The following is a 19,557-nucleotide window of genomic DNA, read 5'->3' on the forward strand; positions in this document are numbered from 1 at the left end:
TTACAAAATACCTATTCTGTCTCTGGTGGTTTTTCAACTCAGCTTTAAGTGTCGTAAAGAGCTTGGGAGCGATTTGTGACTTGAATTCCCTGGGAGGAACAACTGGTCCAAAACGCAACAATATATATATACATGTCCTTACGTAACATCACCAGAATGATTGACAATTAGGAGGACCAATAGTCAACATTATCCACCCAGAAATAAATAAAACCAATGGCTTATCAATAAGCCATTTAAAAAAAAAATGGTTTTAATATTTATTTATATGTATCATTATTCCCCTACTCACCTTTCCAATAGAGGCCTCTCCCCTCTCACTTTCTGTGCTCCTCTGCCCTGACTCCTACAGGTCAATAGGGGTTGTGGAGTGTTTATTATTATTATCTACTGATGATAGTCATAGTGAGTGAGCACAGCTCCTGTTCTCCTCCATGTGTAAAGTGAGAAACACAGCTGATTCTCCCGAAGGAAGTAACCCCAAAGATAGCAAATGGTAAAAAAGAGTGCACGTTTAACTTTATAAATAACCAGGACCTTCATGATGCATTTCAGGCTAACTAGCTAACTAAGTAGCAGCATTGTTTTAGAGCGGGAATGTAACTTTTTGTCAAACACAGACCTGGTGTAAAGTGGAGCTGATACATTTTACTACAAGCAGTGATGAATACTTACTTTCTTGAAAAAGTTTCTTATGTCCATTTTGCATCAGTTCACGTTCTTGTTCTGCAGTGCTGTGTGCTAATGTGCTTTGTACACCTGCAGGACCGCAAGCAAGGTCGCAGAGAAAATGCAGACTGGATTTTGAATGATGTGGGCATTTTCTATATGAACAAGTGGAATGGATTGGATACCGACACTAAAGGGGCTCTCTACCTTACGCTATGGAGTGAATAATGACAGGTTATATGATTATTTATTTAAACTCATATTTGGGGCACTTTATAATGAATATTTCGGCATGTATTTGTAAAAAAAATTAAAAAATTCCCAAAACTATTTAGGGGGGCTTAAGAATATTTTAGGGGGGCTTGTGCCCCCCTAAAATAGGCCTTACAACGCCTATGAGCTGGAATATGTTTACAACTATATTTTGGCATTTTATTTTGGTTCATTTTGTCAGGAAAACTAACGGCAAAACAACTGCAATGCATGCTTCCGGGCACAGCCGCACACATCCTTGATAGGAACCATGGCAATAACACACGAACTGGCACTCGATTAATTACTTCACACACGGGGATTCCCGCCACGACACAAATCGCCCGCACGTGACGTCATTAATGCGCCGTCCCATACTATCGTCTCGTCAACAGTTACAGTATCATTCCTAGGGTGACCAGGTGTCCGGATTTAGGCCGGACAGTCCGGATTTTTAATGCCCTGTCCGGCGTCCGGCGCAGCTTCAAGCCGGACACGTATTTGTCCTCCTTTTTGAGGCACATAGGTTTGAAGAGCGGAGTTTTTTCATCTTTGCTGGGCTGCAGCGCGATAGCCAATCAAAGACCGTAAAAATGCCCCCAACGCAGTAACGTATCAAATGATTGGCTAAGAGCTGTGTCGGATACAAATCTGCTAATCATTGGTTAAAAAAGTAAACAAGGGTCCATGTGTTGCTGCGGCAGAAAGTTAGCATCATGCCAAAACGCAAGACCTCGTTTAATTCTGAATGGATAAAAGAGCACAAATTTATAACGAAAAGCAGTCGAGACTCATTCCATGGCTTCTGCACACTTTGTCGATGTGATGTCGACGTAAGTAGTCAGGGGAAAGCTGCAATTGAACGGCATATGCGGGTACGGATAAACATAAAAGTAATAAACGTGCGGCAAGTACCTCTTCAATGAGGACATTTTTTCATGAAGTTTCGTCGCCCCTGGATGACAAGATAACCGCTGCGGAGCTGTGCAAGGTACGTGTACCATGCTGTAAAGCAGTGGTTCTCAAATGGTACCCTGGGGGTATGTAATGTAATGTAAGTTCATAAACTGAACATCAAATTAAGTAGGCTATTCCATTCATTATCATAAAGCCAGAGTTTCCCCCATGCCATGATGGTTTGACCCTCACTAAAATGTCTGTCAAAAAGAACTGTGAAAAGAAATGCAACAATGCAATATTCAGTGTTGACAGCTAGATTTTTTGTGGACATGTTCCATAAATATTGATGTTAAAGATTTCTTTTTTTGTGAAGAAATGTTTAGAATTAAGTTCCTGAATCCAGGTGGATCTCTATTACAATCCCCAAAGAGGGCACTTTAAGTTGATTACTTCTATGTGTAGAAATCTTTATTTATAATTGAATCACTTGTTTATTTTTCAACAAGTTTTTAGTTATTTTATATATTGTTTTCCAAATAGTTCAAGAAAGACCACTACAAATGAGCAATATTTTGCACTGTTATACAATGTAATAAATCAGAAACTGATGACATAGTGCTGTATTTTACTTCTTTATCTTTTTTTTTTCAACCAAAAATGCTTTGCCCTGATTAGGGGGCACTTGAATTAAAAAAAATGTTCACAGGGGGTACATCACTGAAAAAAGGTTGAGAACCACTGCTGTAAAGCATCACCAGCCCTACAGAAGTTTAGACTGCGGCATGAAAGTGGACCGGGAGATTTTCAGTGACTAGCCCACAGCTAAAGGGATGGCCTGTGGCCGAACAAAAGCCAAGGCATTGTGCGAGAACGTCATCGCTCACTATTCGGTACAGGAACATACCGACTACATAAAAGAAAACAACCTACCCTTTTCCGTGGCAACCAACGCCTCAAATAAAGGAACAAACAAGTGTTTTCCCATTGTGGTAAGGTATTTTCACTTTGATGAAGGCATCCAACATGTCCTGTTGGATTTTTATAGCGACAGCAACGAAACGTCAGAAGCCATAACAAACCAGCTGCTGGCAAAACTTGAGATGTCTGGCTTAGAGGTGAAAAACATGTCTGCATATGCAGCAGACAATGCCAGTGTCAATTGTGGCAAACATAACAGTGTATCAGAAGCTGAAACTGAGCCAAAAAGATGTGCTCCCTGCAAACTGTTTGGCCCTTATTCTGCATAACGCAACCAGATATGCAGCAAGCAGCCTTGATGTTGATGTGGAACATTTTTTGTGGCATTTTTTAAAAATTATATATGTTAACTGCATTTAAGTCCGCACATGTTATGCTTTGTGGCACTCTGCACTTGAAAAGATTAATCTCAGTGGTCACTTTTTGAACACCACAATGTATTGAATAAATACAAATACTGTTAACAAACACTTGACTTTAATATTTTTTCCTATTCAGCCACACAAACATCATCTTTAAACTACTCAAAATTGTACTATAAATAAGAGTATACCAGAGTCCTATGTACACCATAGTAATTTATTGATATGCCGCATAATGTCCTCCTTTTTGGTGTCATGGAAATGGTCACCCTAATCATTCCACATTGCCAAACTACTGTTATTACTGACTGCTTCTCCATCGATATGAATAGTAGGCACTGACCCCGCCATTAAATGTAGTTTTTGGGAGAATCCTTCTGTATATTGCCGGAAGTTTGTGAATTAGCTCTCCTCGAAGTGGTTTGCGCACACGAAGATATACTTTTTCACAGGTGAAGGCACATTGCCACGGAACGTAAAAGTTAATCAGGCACTTCGTAGTTCTTCAGATGCGACTGGAGGTTGGTGTAATGTCCTGTGCTGGTTAACACAACCAATAACAGAGCATTTCTGATTCTTCTACATCTTTCTGTTTGGACTACAAACGCCGCTAAGTAAAATAAAAATGGCGGAATCTTCCGGCAAACTTCGGACATTGTCGGGGATGACGTAAGAACGCGCAAAAACGTCACAATATTCTCAAATTGGAACGAGGCAAAACATTTTTTAAATATATTCAATGGTTCCATACCCTCCATGGTTTAAATTCACATTTTCGGGACTTATGTGAATCCCAAATACACAAAGTGTCAACAGGTAAGAAAAGTTAGTTTTGCATGCATGTGACTCATGCAAGGCAAGCGGTATCTGACCATCTCCCGGTGAACAATTATTTACATTTAATATATTTTTACATTTATAATTATTTAAGGCGGATCATACCCTAGGGTCACTACAGCTGCAGGTAGAAATACCGGGAGTTAAATTTAATCACATGATTCTTAACTCCATCCAGGACCAGGTGAGAGGTCAAATTTGAGACCATTTGAAAACTTGACATGTCAATATAAATTTCCTTTAATCATGATTATTTTATGCTCTATTTAGAGGTTCAAAATATATACAGTACATACACACAGATGCTCTTGATATGGTGTGTCATTGCAAAAAGATAAACATGCAAAACATCGGTTTCTTCATCACCTTAGCAGTTTTCTAAAAGAAAAGATCCAACATGACTAGAAAGACATTGTGTCTTGACAGCGGGGAATAAATTAAATGTTCCTTGCAAATAAACCGTTCCCAAATTAGGATACAATAAAAGTTACATTCAACTGTTGAGCTGAAAATACAAACTCAATGGTTGATTTGAGTGCTTTTATGAAATCAATATCAGACACAATTTGCCACATGAGATGACAAAAAACGGTGTGCAATGAAAACATTTTTCAATTATGTTTCCAACTGCAGATGAGGTACACCTCTTATGCTTTCATTTCCTTTTAGTTTATGTGAATCTTTTAAGGCATAAACATGCAACATAGGCTGCATGTCAAAGTCTATGATGCAAGATTTAACGTAACCGTTCAATTGTCCGAAAGCCATTCCAAAAAAAATTCCTGTCAATACGCGAGTTTTCCAATTTTGACAGGTGTTCTTTAAATAGATGATAATCAATGGACTTCCATGACTCGTGGATATTGATGTAAGAGAATAAGAGACACACACACTTCAGACAATGAACCTAACAGAAAACTAAACTGTGGAAACTGCATCACAAACCTATGAAAACCTGAAATGTATTCATCTGTAAATAAACTGTATTATACACAACATTCATTTAAAAGATGGTTGACATTTTTCTTGCCCAAAAACAGGAAACAAAATACTGTGTTAAAAACAAATGATCAGATTATTTGTTTTTTAAGTCCAATTTCTGACATCCCTGGGGAAAGAACGGCTTATATGTGTCCATCCAAATGGCAAAAACCATGACTGTAAGAGCATGTGCAACTAAAAAAAAAACTCTACCAAAGAAGGTGTAAGAAGTTGCTAGTAACTCGGTCTGGTTTTTCTTTGCTCCTGCAAAAAGAGTTCAACTTTCTATTGTGCGTGTAGTCTTGTGCCTTCAAGATCAAATGTCTCACCGCTTGACATCAGGCACTCAACATATTACGTGTGCTCATGCGTCCAAAAATGAGTGCGGTGCTGTGACACGGAAAGCACAGCTCACATTTGAAGCTGAAGGGATGGGCGGAGGAAGATGTCACAATGTGTGTGCGTGAGTGTGTGTGTGTATACAGTCCAGTAAAAGAGTGGGGTAGCCCTCACACCTCTGGCTGCTCAGCAGTGAAGAGTTGGCATGTGTGTTTGTGTTTCAGTTCATGGCCTCACTCGCCCTTACATCTCTGGCTCCTCTGCACTAGGCTGAGGTCGGGGATCTGGAGACTCGTAACGCTGGTGGAAGTTTCGTTTCCTCACCTTCTCTGGTGCTTTCCTCCACAACACAATCTCCTGAAGACAGAACAAACAAAAACATGAGCAGGGAAGTATACAGTACAAATTACAGTGCTAACTTTTGGTGAGTGAAATGTACTTCACATACTTTTGCTTCCTGGAGTACAACTTGTATAGAGACGGCAATACCTGCTGTTTAAAGTATCTCCTGTCTTCTTCATCCACCAGCACCAGATTCAGGAAGTAGCGTACAGAGAACTTTTTGTTGACGTCTCTCATGGTGGGTGTCATGTCGTACCCTGTTCAAAAACATAACATATGAAATGCCAATACACACAATTTGTTAGATCCATAGTTTAAGCATTGTGTGGTTGTGTAGGCAGAGCCTTCAGATCTTAAAGAGAAGCCAAATGGTGTGAACTATTTGACAGCAAGCAACAGAGGGTGCTGTTGAATTAGGCTGAAGTAGATTGCAACCAGCTGATCTGCCAATGAAGATGTTTGCTAAATTGTTGCACAAATCCGTACAGCTAGACTTGGTTTACTAATAATATATCTCAACAAGTACCAGTATATTGCACATTTTCTATTGCAAGCGTTTTGTTATTCTTGTACATTTAATGCCAAGGTTTTACCTGCCAGAAACAGTCTAATGGGAATTGATTCTCCTTTAACCGGGGCTCCATCCATGATCTCATACTTAGCAACCGTCTCCGTCTCAGTGGTCGTACTGGGACCTGAAAACAATGGACAATTTAAGTATGTTAATCAGTGTTTTTTTAGTCAAGCTTGTTTTAAATGAAGCACTTGTAGACAGTATATTACTGTCTATTCGTGGTTTGACATATTTGCTTCACACTTTAGTAGTTTTCTCTGTTTTACATTGCAAATAATTATTTTTTTAATGATATCTTGACTAGAAAATGGTTTGATGACACTATGTACAGGGGAAACAAGTGCTGCAGCTATGAATCTAGCAGGAAAAGGCTTTGAACAAGACGTGTATTCACACGTTTTGGAAATACAATACTGTAGACTGATTGTTTCTTCATGTGTAAAACTGCATTTCAAATACTTTTAGCAATTCAGTGGCATATTATAGAGTTTAGAGTAGAGGTAGTTTATGGGTGCATCCATTTTTGGCTGTTTTTCCCAATTTACGGTGGGTATTGGAACAAAACCCCTACAAATAGAGATTTACTATAGAATGCTTTTACATGCTTCTATATTTACTCATTTGGATTATTTGGACTTTGCTTTCCGATGCTCACCTATGCCTGTTATCTCCTTCTTGATTAGCTGCAGCTCCATGTGTTGGATTTTGATCCTGACCAGCAGGAAGTAAATTTTTCCAACAATGACATCTTTTAGGTGGTACCTAGCATAAAGACACAGACAGAAGACGGTAAAATGAATAATTGTTTAGATTTGACAACAGGAAGGAGTGTCGCTCTAACTTGGATTTATTGTATTCAAACTCGATGTGAAGACAGTCTTCTATGCCGACTTCCATCTTGATAGAGTTGTTGATGTCTGGGTAGGTTGCCAGTTGGTGGACAATCAGCTCGTACTCCTTCACAAGGTCTGACAGTCGACGCACTATTGTCACCCTCAGAAAATACCTGCACAAAGACACATCATTGTTCTTATGGCTTAAAATGTTTTACAAATGCAACAAAATCTAATATTTACCCAGATAAATGGTGTTATAATGACACTACCTTAGCCTGACGTTAGCTCCAGTGTAGGACTCGTAGGGCTTCTCCACCTGCATGAACTCAAAGTCATAGCTCTTGTTCTGGGTGAGCTCTCCGGGCAGTGCCAATTCTTTCAACAGATCCACAAACTCATGGGTGTTGCTTTTGTCGGAGAAAAGCTCTACGATACGGAGGAAAAGAAGGTTACCAAGTTTAGAGCAAATACATGTCATGCATTACATTCAAGTAAGACATTTTTTTAAATTCCTGTATGATATTCTGACAATAAAATTGCATTTGGGTCCAAATATTGAAGTCTTTTTTAAATTGATTACAATTATGCAATCCAGCAATAACCTGTAAATAATCAGTAACTCCAAATTCTAAAATGTGATGATCGTAATCTGATTTATAAAAATAATAAAAATTTGAACTCCGGCTTCCTCCCACCTCTAAAGACATGCACCTGGCGATAGGTTGATTGGCAACACAAAATTGCCCATGGTGTGTGAATGTTGTCTGTCTATCTGTGTGGGCCCTGCGATGAGCTGGCAACTTGTCCAGGGATCTGAGCAGAGGATGTCGTTGTGGCTTGTGCAGCCCTTTGAGACACTTGTGACCCCGAGAGGGACAAGCAGTAGAAATGGATTGATGGATTGACAGAAGTAATAATACTGCAAGTATTCCTTCCTCATGATTATTTTTTTACCAATGTAAAAAAAGTTAAGGACTTTTAATTATCCTAAATCAGTGAACAAACAGTTTAAATTGACTCAATCTCTGTAAACAGAAATTGCATTTCAATAAATACTGAACATCTTGAAGTGCTTTTTTCCACAGTTGAAAAAACTGGGTAAGTTGGTTTGTTTGGTTGTTGTTGTTGGTTGCCATCACTTTTCAAACAAATTGGGCATACTTGTTCATTTGTCCGTGTTGTTAGGCTCATCTTGCTCACTTGTTTGAAGCCAAAATTGTCCCACACAAGGAAATTTGGTTTTGCAATCATCTTTTTTCCTCCGAATTTGTGTTACCTTGTGGTGCTTCTCACCAGAAAGTTGTGACTAGCGAGGGTCTGTCCATGCATCAAGTGCGCATAAGCCAGCAGTCCCGTTTGCGCCCACAGAGACAAAGATTGTGGATGACCAACAAGAGGATTCACTCCATTCATTCAATTCTGCTATTAAATAAACACGTTCAGGTGCTGAGAGCGATGCACAGAGTGAACCCTTTTGTACACAGTCTTAAAACAAGAGACAAAGAAAAACACACATGGAGGTGGCAATTATCGATGACCGCGAAGTTATCGAGTTAATTTTAATTTATCGTTTGATTAATTGATGTATTGACTATTGGCCTACGCCTAGCAAAAACTGCAAAATATTTATATTATTATTATTGTACTACTGAGAGCTGCGATGGTACACAGGTTGAACGTAAACAAAAGCAATTTGTGTTAATACATGCATGTTGGCAGTCCCATTTCCATGTCAAAAATGTTTCCATATGATGACACGACTGTTTGATACAGGCAGCGTAAGGGGAATAGTGATGTTCTAAATTAAAACAATATAGCAGTAACATGCTCACCAATCTGTCCAACAAACTCAATGCGGATGCCCTGGTGTTCGAGTCGCTTTCCTCCCTGCTTCACATTTAGAGTCACCTGCAGTGAAAACGGTCATCATAAGCATGTTTCAAAATCAAAACATTGGTTATAAACTCATAAGAGCCATCGACTGACATAAACAAAAAAATATGACATCAAGTAATGGCAGAGAACAAACGCCTAAAAGAGACACTAATCAAAAATATGACAACAAGGCTAAACAAAATTCACATGCCAGCTCAGTTTACCTTGCCGGACACAGACTCTCCATCGTAAAACAGATAATGTTTCTCCATTTTGCCATCTTCTGTCTTCAGTTCAGCAGTCTTGCGGCTCTCGGAATCGTTGAGCAGGACATCTATCTCACACACCGGCCCGAACAGACCCCCCAGGAAACTCTGAAAGTTGAAAACATTACTGGAAACACACTGTAATACAACAGGATAGTGCACAGTGATGCAGCTGTTTGGACAAGTACACATTATATGATATTCATGATCTTTTCATAGAAATGAGATTACAGTGAAACTTCGATTTTTTTAACCCCTTTGTGCGCAACCTTTTCAGTTTACGAATCATTACGCCGCGCTAAATATTCTTCTGTGTGCGAACCATTTCTCGGCGTACAAACGCTTCATTCATTCATTCATTCATTTATTTATTGATTCATTCTGCATGCTGCTTGAAGCCAATTTGATCACATCCCTTCCTATACGCGTGGAAACGGCCATTTTGAAGAGGCGGGTCCCCCACCTCACATCCTGTACACACCGGCGCGGCCATTTCAAAGAGCTTCATCAGACAAGCAGCACTTCTGACGTGTTTATTTCACTGGTCAGAGCTGTGACAGCCAGTCTTAGAGATCACTGTGTAATCAGAAACGCTTTAAATGTGTCCAAAATCTCAGTCTCGCTGTACAGCTTCAGGTTGCTGGACAATCTCTTTTAGCTAGCATTTTAGCTAGTTAGCCCCCTTCAGTTCAAGGATTTTATCAGCGAAGGGGGCTTTGTTCCACAGCAAGTTTTTAAGTTGTGATGAGACCTAAAAATATGCCACGGCGAAACTTTGTTACAGCAAAGGAAAAGGCACGACCAGGACACAAGCAGATGAAGGATTGCATCACACGGCTAGTTTGTGCTAACGCTAGCAGTGACTATATGTGAAGCCTATCACTTAGTAACTCCCAGTGTGTTAAACAATTCCACAAATATTCGCAGACACAAGGTAAAACGATTTTCCTTTGTTTTTTTATTGTAGCAACATGGTAGTTAACGTTTTGGAGCACACCAATGAGACTTGTTTGTGTGTGTTGACATTTAAGCTTTCTGTAATATTGTTGTGTTGTTTGGATATATATATATATATATATACATATACACACACATATATATATATATATATATATATATATATATATATACACACACACACACACACACACACACACACACACACACACACACACACACACACACACACACACACACACACACACACACACACACACACACACACACACACACACACACACACACACACACACACACACACACACACACACACACACACACAGGTAAAAGCCAGTAAATTAGAATATTTTGAAAAACTTGATTTATTTCAGTAATTGCATTCAAAAGGTGTAACTTGTACATTATATTTATTCATTGCACACAGACTGATGCATTCAAATGTTTATTTCATTTAATTTTGATGATTTGAAGTGGCAACAAATGAAAATCCAAAATTCCGTGTGTCACAAAATTAGAATATTACTTAAGGCTAATACAAAAAAGGGATTTTTAGAAATGTTGGCCAACTGAAAAGTATGAAAATGAAAAATATGAGCATGTACAATACTCAATACTTGGTTGGAGCTCCTTTTGCCTCAATTACTGCGTTAATGCGGCGTGGCATGGAGTCGATGAGTTTCTGGCACTGCTCAGGTGTTATGAGAGCCCAGGTTGCTCTGATAGTGGCCTTCAACTCTTCTGCGTTTTTGGGTCTGGCATTCTGCATCTTCCTTTTCACAATACCCCACAGATTTTCTATGGGGCTAAGGTCAGGGGAGTTGGCGGGCCAATTTAGAACAGAAATACCATGGTCCGTAAACCAGGCACGGGTAGATTTTGCGCTATGTGCAGGCGCCAAGTCCTGTTGGAACTTGAAATCTCCATCTCCATAGAGCAGGTCAGCAGCAGGAAGCATGAAGTGCTCTAAAACTTGCTGGTAGACGGCTGCGTTGACCCTGGATCTCAGGAAACAGAGTGGACCGACACCAGCAGATGACATGGCACCCCAAACCATCACTGATGGTGGAAACTTTACACTAGACTTCAGGCAACGTGGATCTTGTGCCTCTCCTGTCTTCCTCCAGACTCTGGGACCTCGATTTCCAAAGGAAATGCAAAATTTGCATGGTTGGGTGATGGTTTGGGGTGCCATGTCATCTGCTGGTGTCGGTCCACTCTGTTTCCTGAGATCCAGGGTCAACGCAGCCGTCTACCAGCAAGTTTTAGAGCACTTCATGCTTCCTGCTGCTGACCTGCTCTATGGAGATGGAGATTTCAAGTTCCAACAGGACTTGGCGCCTGCACATAGCGCAAAATCTACCCGTGCCTGGTTAACGGACCATGGTATTTCTGTTCTAAATTGGCCCGCCAACTCCACTGACCTTAGCCCCATAGAAAATCTGTGGGGTATTGTGAAAAGGAAGATGCAGAATGCCAGACCCAAAAACGCAGAAGAGTTGAAGGCCACTATCAGAGCAACCTGGGCTCTCATAACACCTGAGCAGTGCCAGAAACTCATCGACTCCATGCCACGCCGCATTAACGCAGTAATTGAGGCAAAAGGAGCTCCAACCAAGTATTGAGTATTGTACATGCTCATATTTTTCATTTTCATACTTTTCAGTTGGCCAACATTTCTAAAAATCCCTTTTTTGTATTAGCCTTAAGTAATATTCTAATTTTGTGACACACGGAATTTTGGATTTTCATTTGTTGCCACTTCAAATCATCAAAATTAAATGAAATAAACATTTGAATGCATCAGTCTGTGTGCAATGAATAAATATAATGTACAAGTTACACCTTTTGAATGCAATTACTGAAATAAATCAAGTTTTTCAAAATATTCTAATTTACTGGCTTTTACCTGTGTATATATATATATATATATATATATATATATATATATATATATATATATATATATATATATATATATACAGTCGTGGTCAAAAGTTTGCATACACTTGTAAAGAACATAATGTCATGGCTGTCTTGAGTTTCCAATAATTTCTACAACTCTTATTTTTTTGTGATGGAGTGATTGGAGCACATGTTTGTCACAAAAAAACATTCATAAAGTTTGGTTCTTTTATGAATTTATTATGGGTCTACTGAAAATGCGACCAAATCTGCTGGGTCAAAAGTATACATACAGCAACATACATTATCAATGTTGGTGATGTAGAAAAGTTACAATCAAATCAAATTAGCTTCATGGCATAGCCTCTTAACTTCATGTGAGTGATTATGATTGACGACACCTGTTGACTTCTCTGAGCCCATTTAAATAGGGCTCATGTGATGCAGTCATTAGACTCGGTTACAAACGCGACAATGGGAAAGTCAAAGGAACTCAGCACAGATCTTAAAAAACGATTCATTGACTTGAACAAGTCAGGAAAGTCATTTGGAGCCATGTCAAAGCAGCTTAAGGTCCCAAGAGCAACTGTGCAGACAATTGTATAAAATGCATGGCATAGTTTTGTCACTGCCACGATCAGGAAGAAAACGCAAGCTATCACCTGCTGCTGAGAGAACATTTGTCAGGATGCTCAAGAGTCAACCGCGAACCACCAAAAAGCAGCTCTGCAATGAATTGGAAGCTGCTGGAACTCAGGTGTCCGTGTCCACAGTCAAGCGTATTTTGCATCGCCATTGACTGAGAGGCTGCCATGCAAGAAGGAAGCCCTTGCTCCAGAAGCGACACCTTAAGGCTCATCTAAAGTTAGCTGCTGATCACATGGACACAGATAAGACCTTCTGGAGGAAAGTTCTGTGGTCAAATGAAACAAAAATTGAGCTGTTTGGCCACAATACCCAGCAATATGTCTAGAGGAGAAAAGGTGAAGCCTTTAATCACAGGAACACCAGCCTACCGTCAAGCATGGTGGTGGTAGTGTAATGCTCTGGGCTTGTTTTGCTGCCAATGGAACTGGTGCGTCAGCACGGTGGAAGAGGGGTTAGTGCATCTGCCTCACAATACGAAGGTCCTGAGTAGTCTTGGGTTCAATCCCGGGCTCGGGATCTTTCTGTGTGGAGTTTGCATGTCCTCCCCGTGACTGCGTGGGTTCCCTCCGGGTACTTCGGCTTCCTCCCACTTCCAAAGACATGCACCTGGGGATAGGTTGATTGGCAACACTAAATTGGCCCTAGTGTGTGAATGTGAGTGTGAATGTTGTCTGTCTATCTGTGTTGGCCCTGCGATGAGGTGGCAACTTGTCCAGGGTGTACCCCGCCTTCCGCCCGATTGTAGCTGAGATAGGCTTCAGCGCCCCCCGTGACCCCAAAAGGGAATAAGCGGTAGAAAATGGATTGGATGGGATGGATGGAACTGGTGCTTCACAGAGAGTCAATGGGACAATGAAAAAGGAGGATTACCTCCAAATTCTTCAGGACAACCTAAAATTATCAGCCCGGAGGTTGGGTCTTGGGCGCAGTTGGGTGTTCCAACAGGACAATGACCCCAAACACATGTCAAAAGTGGTAAAGGAATGGCTAAATCAGGCTAGAATTAAAGTTTTAGAATGTCCTTTCCAAAGTCCTGACTTAAACCCCATTGAGAACATGTGGACAATGCTGAAGAAACAAGTCCATGCCAGAAAAGCAACAAATTTAGCTGAACCGCACCAATTTTGTCAAGAGGAGTGGTCAAAAATTCAACCAGAAGCTTGTGGATGGCTACCAAAAGCACCTTATTGCAGTAAAACTTGCCAAGGGACATGTAACCAAATATTAACTTTGCTCTATGTATACTTTTGACCCAGCAGTTGTAGAAATTATTGGAAACTCAAGACAGCCATGACATTAAAGTTCTTTACAAGTGTATGTAAACTTTTGACCACGACTGGATGTGTGTGTATATATATATATATATATATATATATATATATATATATATATATATATATATATATATATATATACACACACATACACATATATACATATATACATACATACACATAGGGCTGGGCGATATTACGAATATACTCGATATATCGAATATACTTGATATATCGCGGGTTTGTCACTGTGCGATATAGAAAATGACTATATCGTGATATTCGGGTATATGTTCTCACGCAGTTGCTTTTAGCTGCGGGCATTACACTACATGCGTTTCTCACTTTTTCTTGTCTCTCCTTCCCACAGAGACATAAAACAAGCGCACCTTCTTACATACGTCACATACTGTCGCACGTGCAACGTCATACGCTCTCACAAACGTTAGCAGTGGCAGGTGGTGCGAGTGGTAATTTGAGAGAGATAAGGTGCGAGTCTGGTAACAATTGGAGGAAGAATTAATTCCCAAGAAAAACAGCACGGGGTCCATCGTCTGGCGGTGGTTTGACTTCAAACGGCAAGATGTCGAACAGACAACAGTAATATGTCAAGTATGCGGCAAAAGCGTTGCTACAAAAAGTAGCGGCACTACTAATTTGTACCATAATTTGAAAAGTCACCCGCTAGAGAATGAAGAGTGCTTGAAACTCTGCATGTCAACATCTCCGGTCGGTGCCACACCCAACAAAATGCCAAAGCAACAATTTCCAGATCAACACCTTATGAAAAAAATAGTCAACAACAGAAGGAGATAACGTCCGCAGTAACCTACCACATAGCGAAGGACATACACTATTTGATTTCCTATTATGCAGCTCATTTTTATTTGACAGTTTTTGAAATATCTTGTGTGACATCATGCACAAAAGTGCACTTTGTTTGTTTTATACTATTGTAGTGGCGTTCTGTACAAAAAGTACACTTTAATTTAGTGTTGTTTGATATGTCATCTTAGTGACATCATGCACAAAAGTGCACTAATACCGGTAGCTTGTTTTAAAATGTATCTGACAATCTTGCACTTTCTGTTTTGGAAATGACATGAATGTTTGTGCCACTGCTTAAAAACTGTTTAATAAATACAGTTTTGGTGAATTGACTTAGTTGTGATTTCTCTCTCTGCATGAAAGTTTAAAATGAGCATATATTAATGCAGTATGAACAAGAATGTTTTCATGTAGACACATAAAATCATCATACTGGTGTGATTATATGCATCAAGTGTTAATTCAAGGCAAAATATCGAGATATATATCGTGTATCGTGACATGGCCTAAAAATATCGAGATATAATAAAAGGCCATATCGCCCAGCCCTAATATATATATATATATATATATATATATATATCCATCCATCCATTTTCTACCGCTTATTCCCTTTGGGGTCGCGGGGGCGCTGGAGCCTATCTCAGCTACATATATATATATATATATATATATATATATATACATACATACCGGTACACATATATACATACACATACATACATACATACACATACATACATACATATATATATATATATATATATATATATTAGTGATGGGTCCGGCAACACCAATGCATCGGCGCATGCGTCGAGCTCATAGACCAAAACCCTGTGTCGGTGCGCGTACCGCATTTAGAAAGTCACGTGACCGATTATGAGCTGTTTCAGTCACGTGACCGATACACGAACTGTGTCGCACTGACGAGGCCCTGTGAGCGTGTCTTTTCTACAGTCGGAGAAATAATAAAGAAGAGAAATCGTCTAAAATTTAATACGTTGGAAAAACTGTTTTTTTTTAATAAAAATGTGTAAAAAAAAAAAATTCCCAGTCCACAAGCATCCTCATTCACAACACGTTCTCTTGGATTTCCATGTTATGATACATGTCCACATTATTTATTGACTGTATCTAAAAAAGATACAAATATATTTTTATTTAAATGAAGATATGAAATAATCCTAATTGAAATACAATGACTTGGTTTATATTATTGTATATACTAGGTCATAAAATCAGTGTCAGTTGAGTCGGTCCATAAGTTGCCTGTAGGGATTTTTAATGTCCAGCAGATGTCAGTATTTAGTGACACAGTATCGACAACAGTATCAATACAGTTTTGCAATGTGTCGAAACGCTTCATGACGCCTCATCAACCCATCACTAGTATATATATCACATGCAGTGTAGTGTCTTCAAACTGAGCAGTTTTTCCCTAAAACAGGGACTTTAGTCGAGGCTAGAACCAATTATTCATGTTTACATTGATTGTTATAGGGATCTCTGTTTCACTATACAAACCGTTTGGTTGACGACCCAAGTTCAAAAGTATGTTCCAATGTATTACGAATTATTGGTTCCCATATACTCGTGTTAATTAATTATAGTTATTTGTGTGTGTAGCAGTAGATAACGTTTGGACCATCTCTACAAGTACTGACCAAATACTCATGATAAACACATGTCAAACTGTGCAGACAAGTACAATATCAGCTGATGGGTGTGTCATACACTATCAGCTTGGAACAGCAACTCATTCTGCAGCAGGAAAAAGTAAGTGCATGCAATATGACCACACTAATCATATCACATAAGCCCTTGATTAAATTATCTGCATTTTCAGCCCTCCTGCACACATGCAGGATGTCAAAAATCCACAATCACTGCTTGGGGGCGTGGTTATTACCGCTAAAAGGACAATATACTGTATTTGATTAAAACTAGTGCACTTAACAACAAATCCAAGACGTCTACGCCAATTGGGATCATTTCGGATGCAGACTTGCTATACATGAGATAATAGAAACATTTTCAGTCATTGAGAGAACGTCTGTCAGGAACATAGCAACTTCTCAGGACCGCAAACACCGTCACCAAAAGTGACATAAACACAAAAGATGCATTAACTAGAAGTACCATCGGGATACAAACCATATAACCAACTAAGTAATGTGAAATATTAGCAACAAATCAGTGGCGGCCTCATACTACTTGGCTAACGCCACCAGCCCAGCCGAGCAAGCTTCACCTCAGTCGGCTTTTAAAACAACCAGTCAGGCCACACTGACGCTCTACTGTAATCATAAAAAAATGTTTATTCGTATTTTTATAATGAAATAGTAAAGTTGGCCGTTTTTCCACTCACCATCTCGGCCGTCAAGACACTTGCAGCTAAAAGCTAACAGCTAGCCTCGCTCAGTGGAAGCTCGTGCGCGTGAACCAGGACGCGGTATGAAGGCTGGTGGTCACGTGACACGGGTCATGTGATCTGGGTGGGGCAGAGGCACTCGTGACCTGTCAGGTGGGACGTCCAGCCCAACACATAGTTATGCGCAATTCATTTGCAGTGATCGTGTGCGACCCCGAAAGGGACAAGCGGTAGAAACTGGATGGATGGATGGAAATATTAAGGTTTGTCTTAAATACAGTAGATATATTAAATATAGTGTATACAAGATATATTATGGAAGAGCACAGTGTCACATGTTTATTATTATTAAATAAGGTGTTTATTGTGTTTAGTTTACTATGCATTTATGTTTACCAGTTTTTACTTCAGTGTATTGTTTTTAAAATGACTACCTCTACTTATTTACTATTTACTAATTACTCAACAATTACACATTATTTATTCTTTGTTTGCATATTAAAAAGTGCCAACAAAGGAAGTGAACAAACTAACTATAGCAAATGTGAACGGAAGATGATGAAAATAGATGTATTTCTTCCTACTACTTTTCGTTGTTGAATTTTACAAATGAGGGAATTTATGTATGGTAGGAACAGTTAGTTAAAGGAGCCATATGTAATAATTTAATGTCAAGACATCATTAAATGGCCCTGATATGTCAAAAAGCATTATAAATCATGTTCTTTTTGAATACCTATATAACTGATAACAGTAGCTCAGCCGGGATATGCTCAATTCAAAATTAGACTTACAGCCCTGAAATATTGTTATTGTTTTCATTTCGATGTCCCGCCCTCCACCGTTTTAACCAATTAGAAAGTCTGTGAGTGTGTTACATCCAGGTTGCCAGTTACGCACCGCCACCTTCGTCTGGCTTCTGCCACTGGTCAAGTTACTAAACATGTCAGACCTTAGTAAATCTAAAAGGTCTCGTTACGATTCTCAACTTATTCATGACAAAGCCAGTGTCATGATCCGTGGTCTGGATCATGTTTTGTGTTTTCTGTTAGTTTTGGACTCCTTGAGTTCCTGTTTGTGCACCTCTGAGTTGTTACCATGGCTACCTATTATTTTCACCTGCCTCTTGTGTTCGGGACGCTCACCTGCTGCTAATCAGAGACACTATTTAAGCCTGCCTTTGCCAGTCAGTCGGTCTGGCTTCTTTGTTTGCTTCACGCTACTGTCACGTAAGATTTGTTCGTTCATGCCACAGCTAGTAAGTTTTCTAGTTCATGATTCCAGTGCTAAATTTTGCTTGCCTCCTAGCCCATGCTAAGTACTTACGTAGCTTCAAGTGCGATCGACACCTTGTCCCGTCGGGTTGTTTTCTGTTTTGTACCTCTTTGAGTCTTGTTTCAAGATTAATTCATGTTCCTACCTGCAAGTCTTGTCCGGAGTCGTCCGTTTGCATCCCGGGAGAACGAACCGCGCAGTAAGCCGAAACCAAATCGTGACAGCCAGGAACAAAACAAGGGTTTGTATCGGGGATGCCTTTGAAAGATGGAGACTATTGAAGGTGGAGAACAATTTTTCATGTGACGCCAAACTTGCTAATTTCCTACTTGAAAGGTAAGTAAGGCATTTAAGATTTCTTATTATTTGTAATACATGGAAATCAGTGACGTGCAGTCACTAGAGGCAGGTGAGGCCTCTAGTGACTGCACTAGAGGCAGTCACTAGAGGCCTCTAGTGACTGCATTTTTTTTCATGGAAAGAAAAAAAATGTAAACATTTATTTTTTTTATTAAATTGTTATATGTATCCAGTGATTATACTATAAAGTTATTTTCCATTTAATTTCACCCGTTTTAGATTATTTTTATTTAAAATCGCTGAATTTTCACATTTGCCGTTCAAATACTGAGAAGAGACGGTGCGGTGAACAGCAGCCAGTTGAGGCACGTCACTCCATTGTGCCTCACCATGGATTGCGGACTCGGCTAACTGCTGGTCTGCTGTGCAGTGAGACCGTATTGCTATATGAATTATATTATACATTTCCATAGTTTAGTTAGCTGAGGTATATAATGTACAGTGTATTTTGTCAACAACTGTATGTGTGTAAAGTATTTCTTGTGTTGAGCGATCGTAAAACGGCTGCAAAAGACGCACTGGCTGAGGCTCGCCTCCTACACCCCCGCCGTAGAATGCACGGCAACCCCTGACGGGAGTGTTATATCAACACTTAAACTTTCCACGTGCAAGATTGAATCTATTTAAAAAAGTTATTTCATAAGAAGCCAAAAAGTGCAAAAACAATAATGTTCGTGTTGGAGGAGTTGTGAATGACTGCAGGGCCACAACATTAGGTACACCTGCAG

The 19,557-nt window shown here is 39.6% G+C and overlaps 1 protein-coding gene across 1 annotated transcript; it reads right to left on the reverse strand.

Annotated features, from left to right (window-relative positions):
* Positions 1-3,801: 3,801 nt before the first annotated feature.
* Positions 3,802-17,336, reverse strand: vps26a (VPS26, retromer complex component A). Its single transcript, XM_061964276.2, has 9 exons — positions 17,192-17,336; positions 9,170-9,319; positions 8,903-8,978; positions 7,340-7,496; positions 7,076-7,240; positions 6,890-6,996; positions 6,254-6,355; positions 5,808-5,917; positions 3,802-5,675 (listed from the first exon to the last, which is right to left on the reverse strand). Exons 1-9 carry the CDS (start codon positions 17,192-17,194, stop codon positions 5,562-5,564), a joined length of 984 nt encoding a protein of 327 aa, XP_061820260.1. The 5' UTR covers positions 17,195-17,336; the 3' UTR covers positions 3,802-5,561.
* Positions 17,337-19,557: the final 2,221 nt, after the last annotated feature.

This window comes from Nerophis lumbriciformis, linkage group LG06 (assembly GCF_033978685.3).
Source record: "Nerophis lumbriciformis linkage group LG06, RoL_Nlum_v2.1, whole genome shotgun sequence".
NCBI classification, from domain to species: Eukaryota; Metazoa; Chordata; class Actinopteri; order Syngnathiformes; family Syngnathidae; genus Nerophis; species Nerophis lumbriciformis.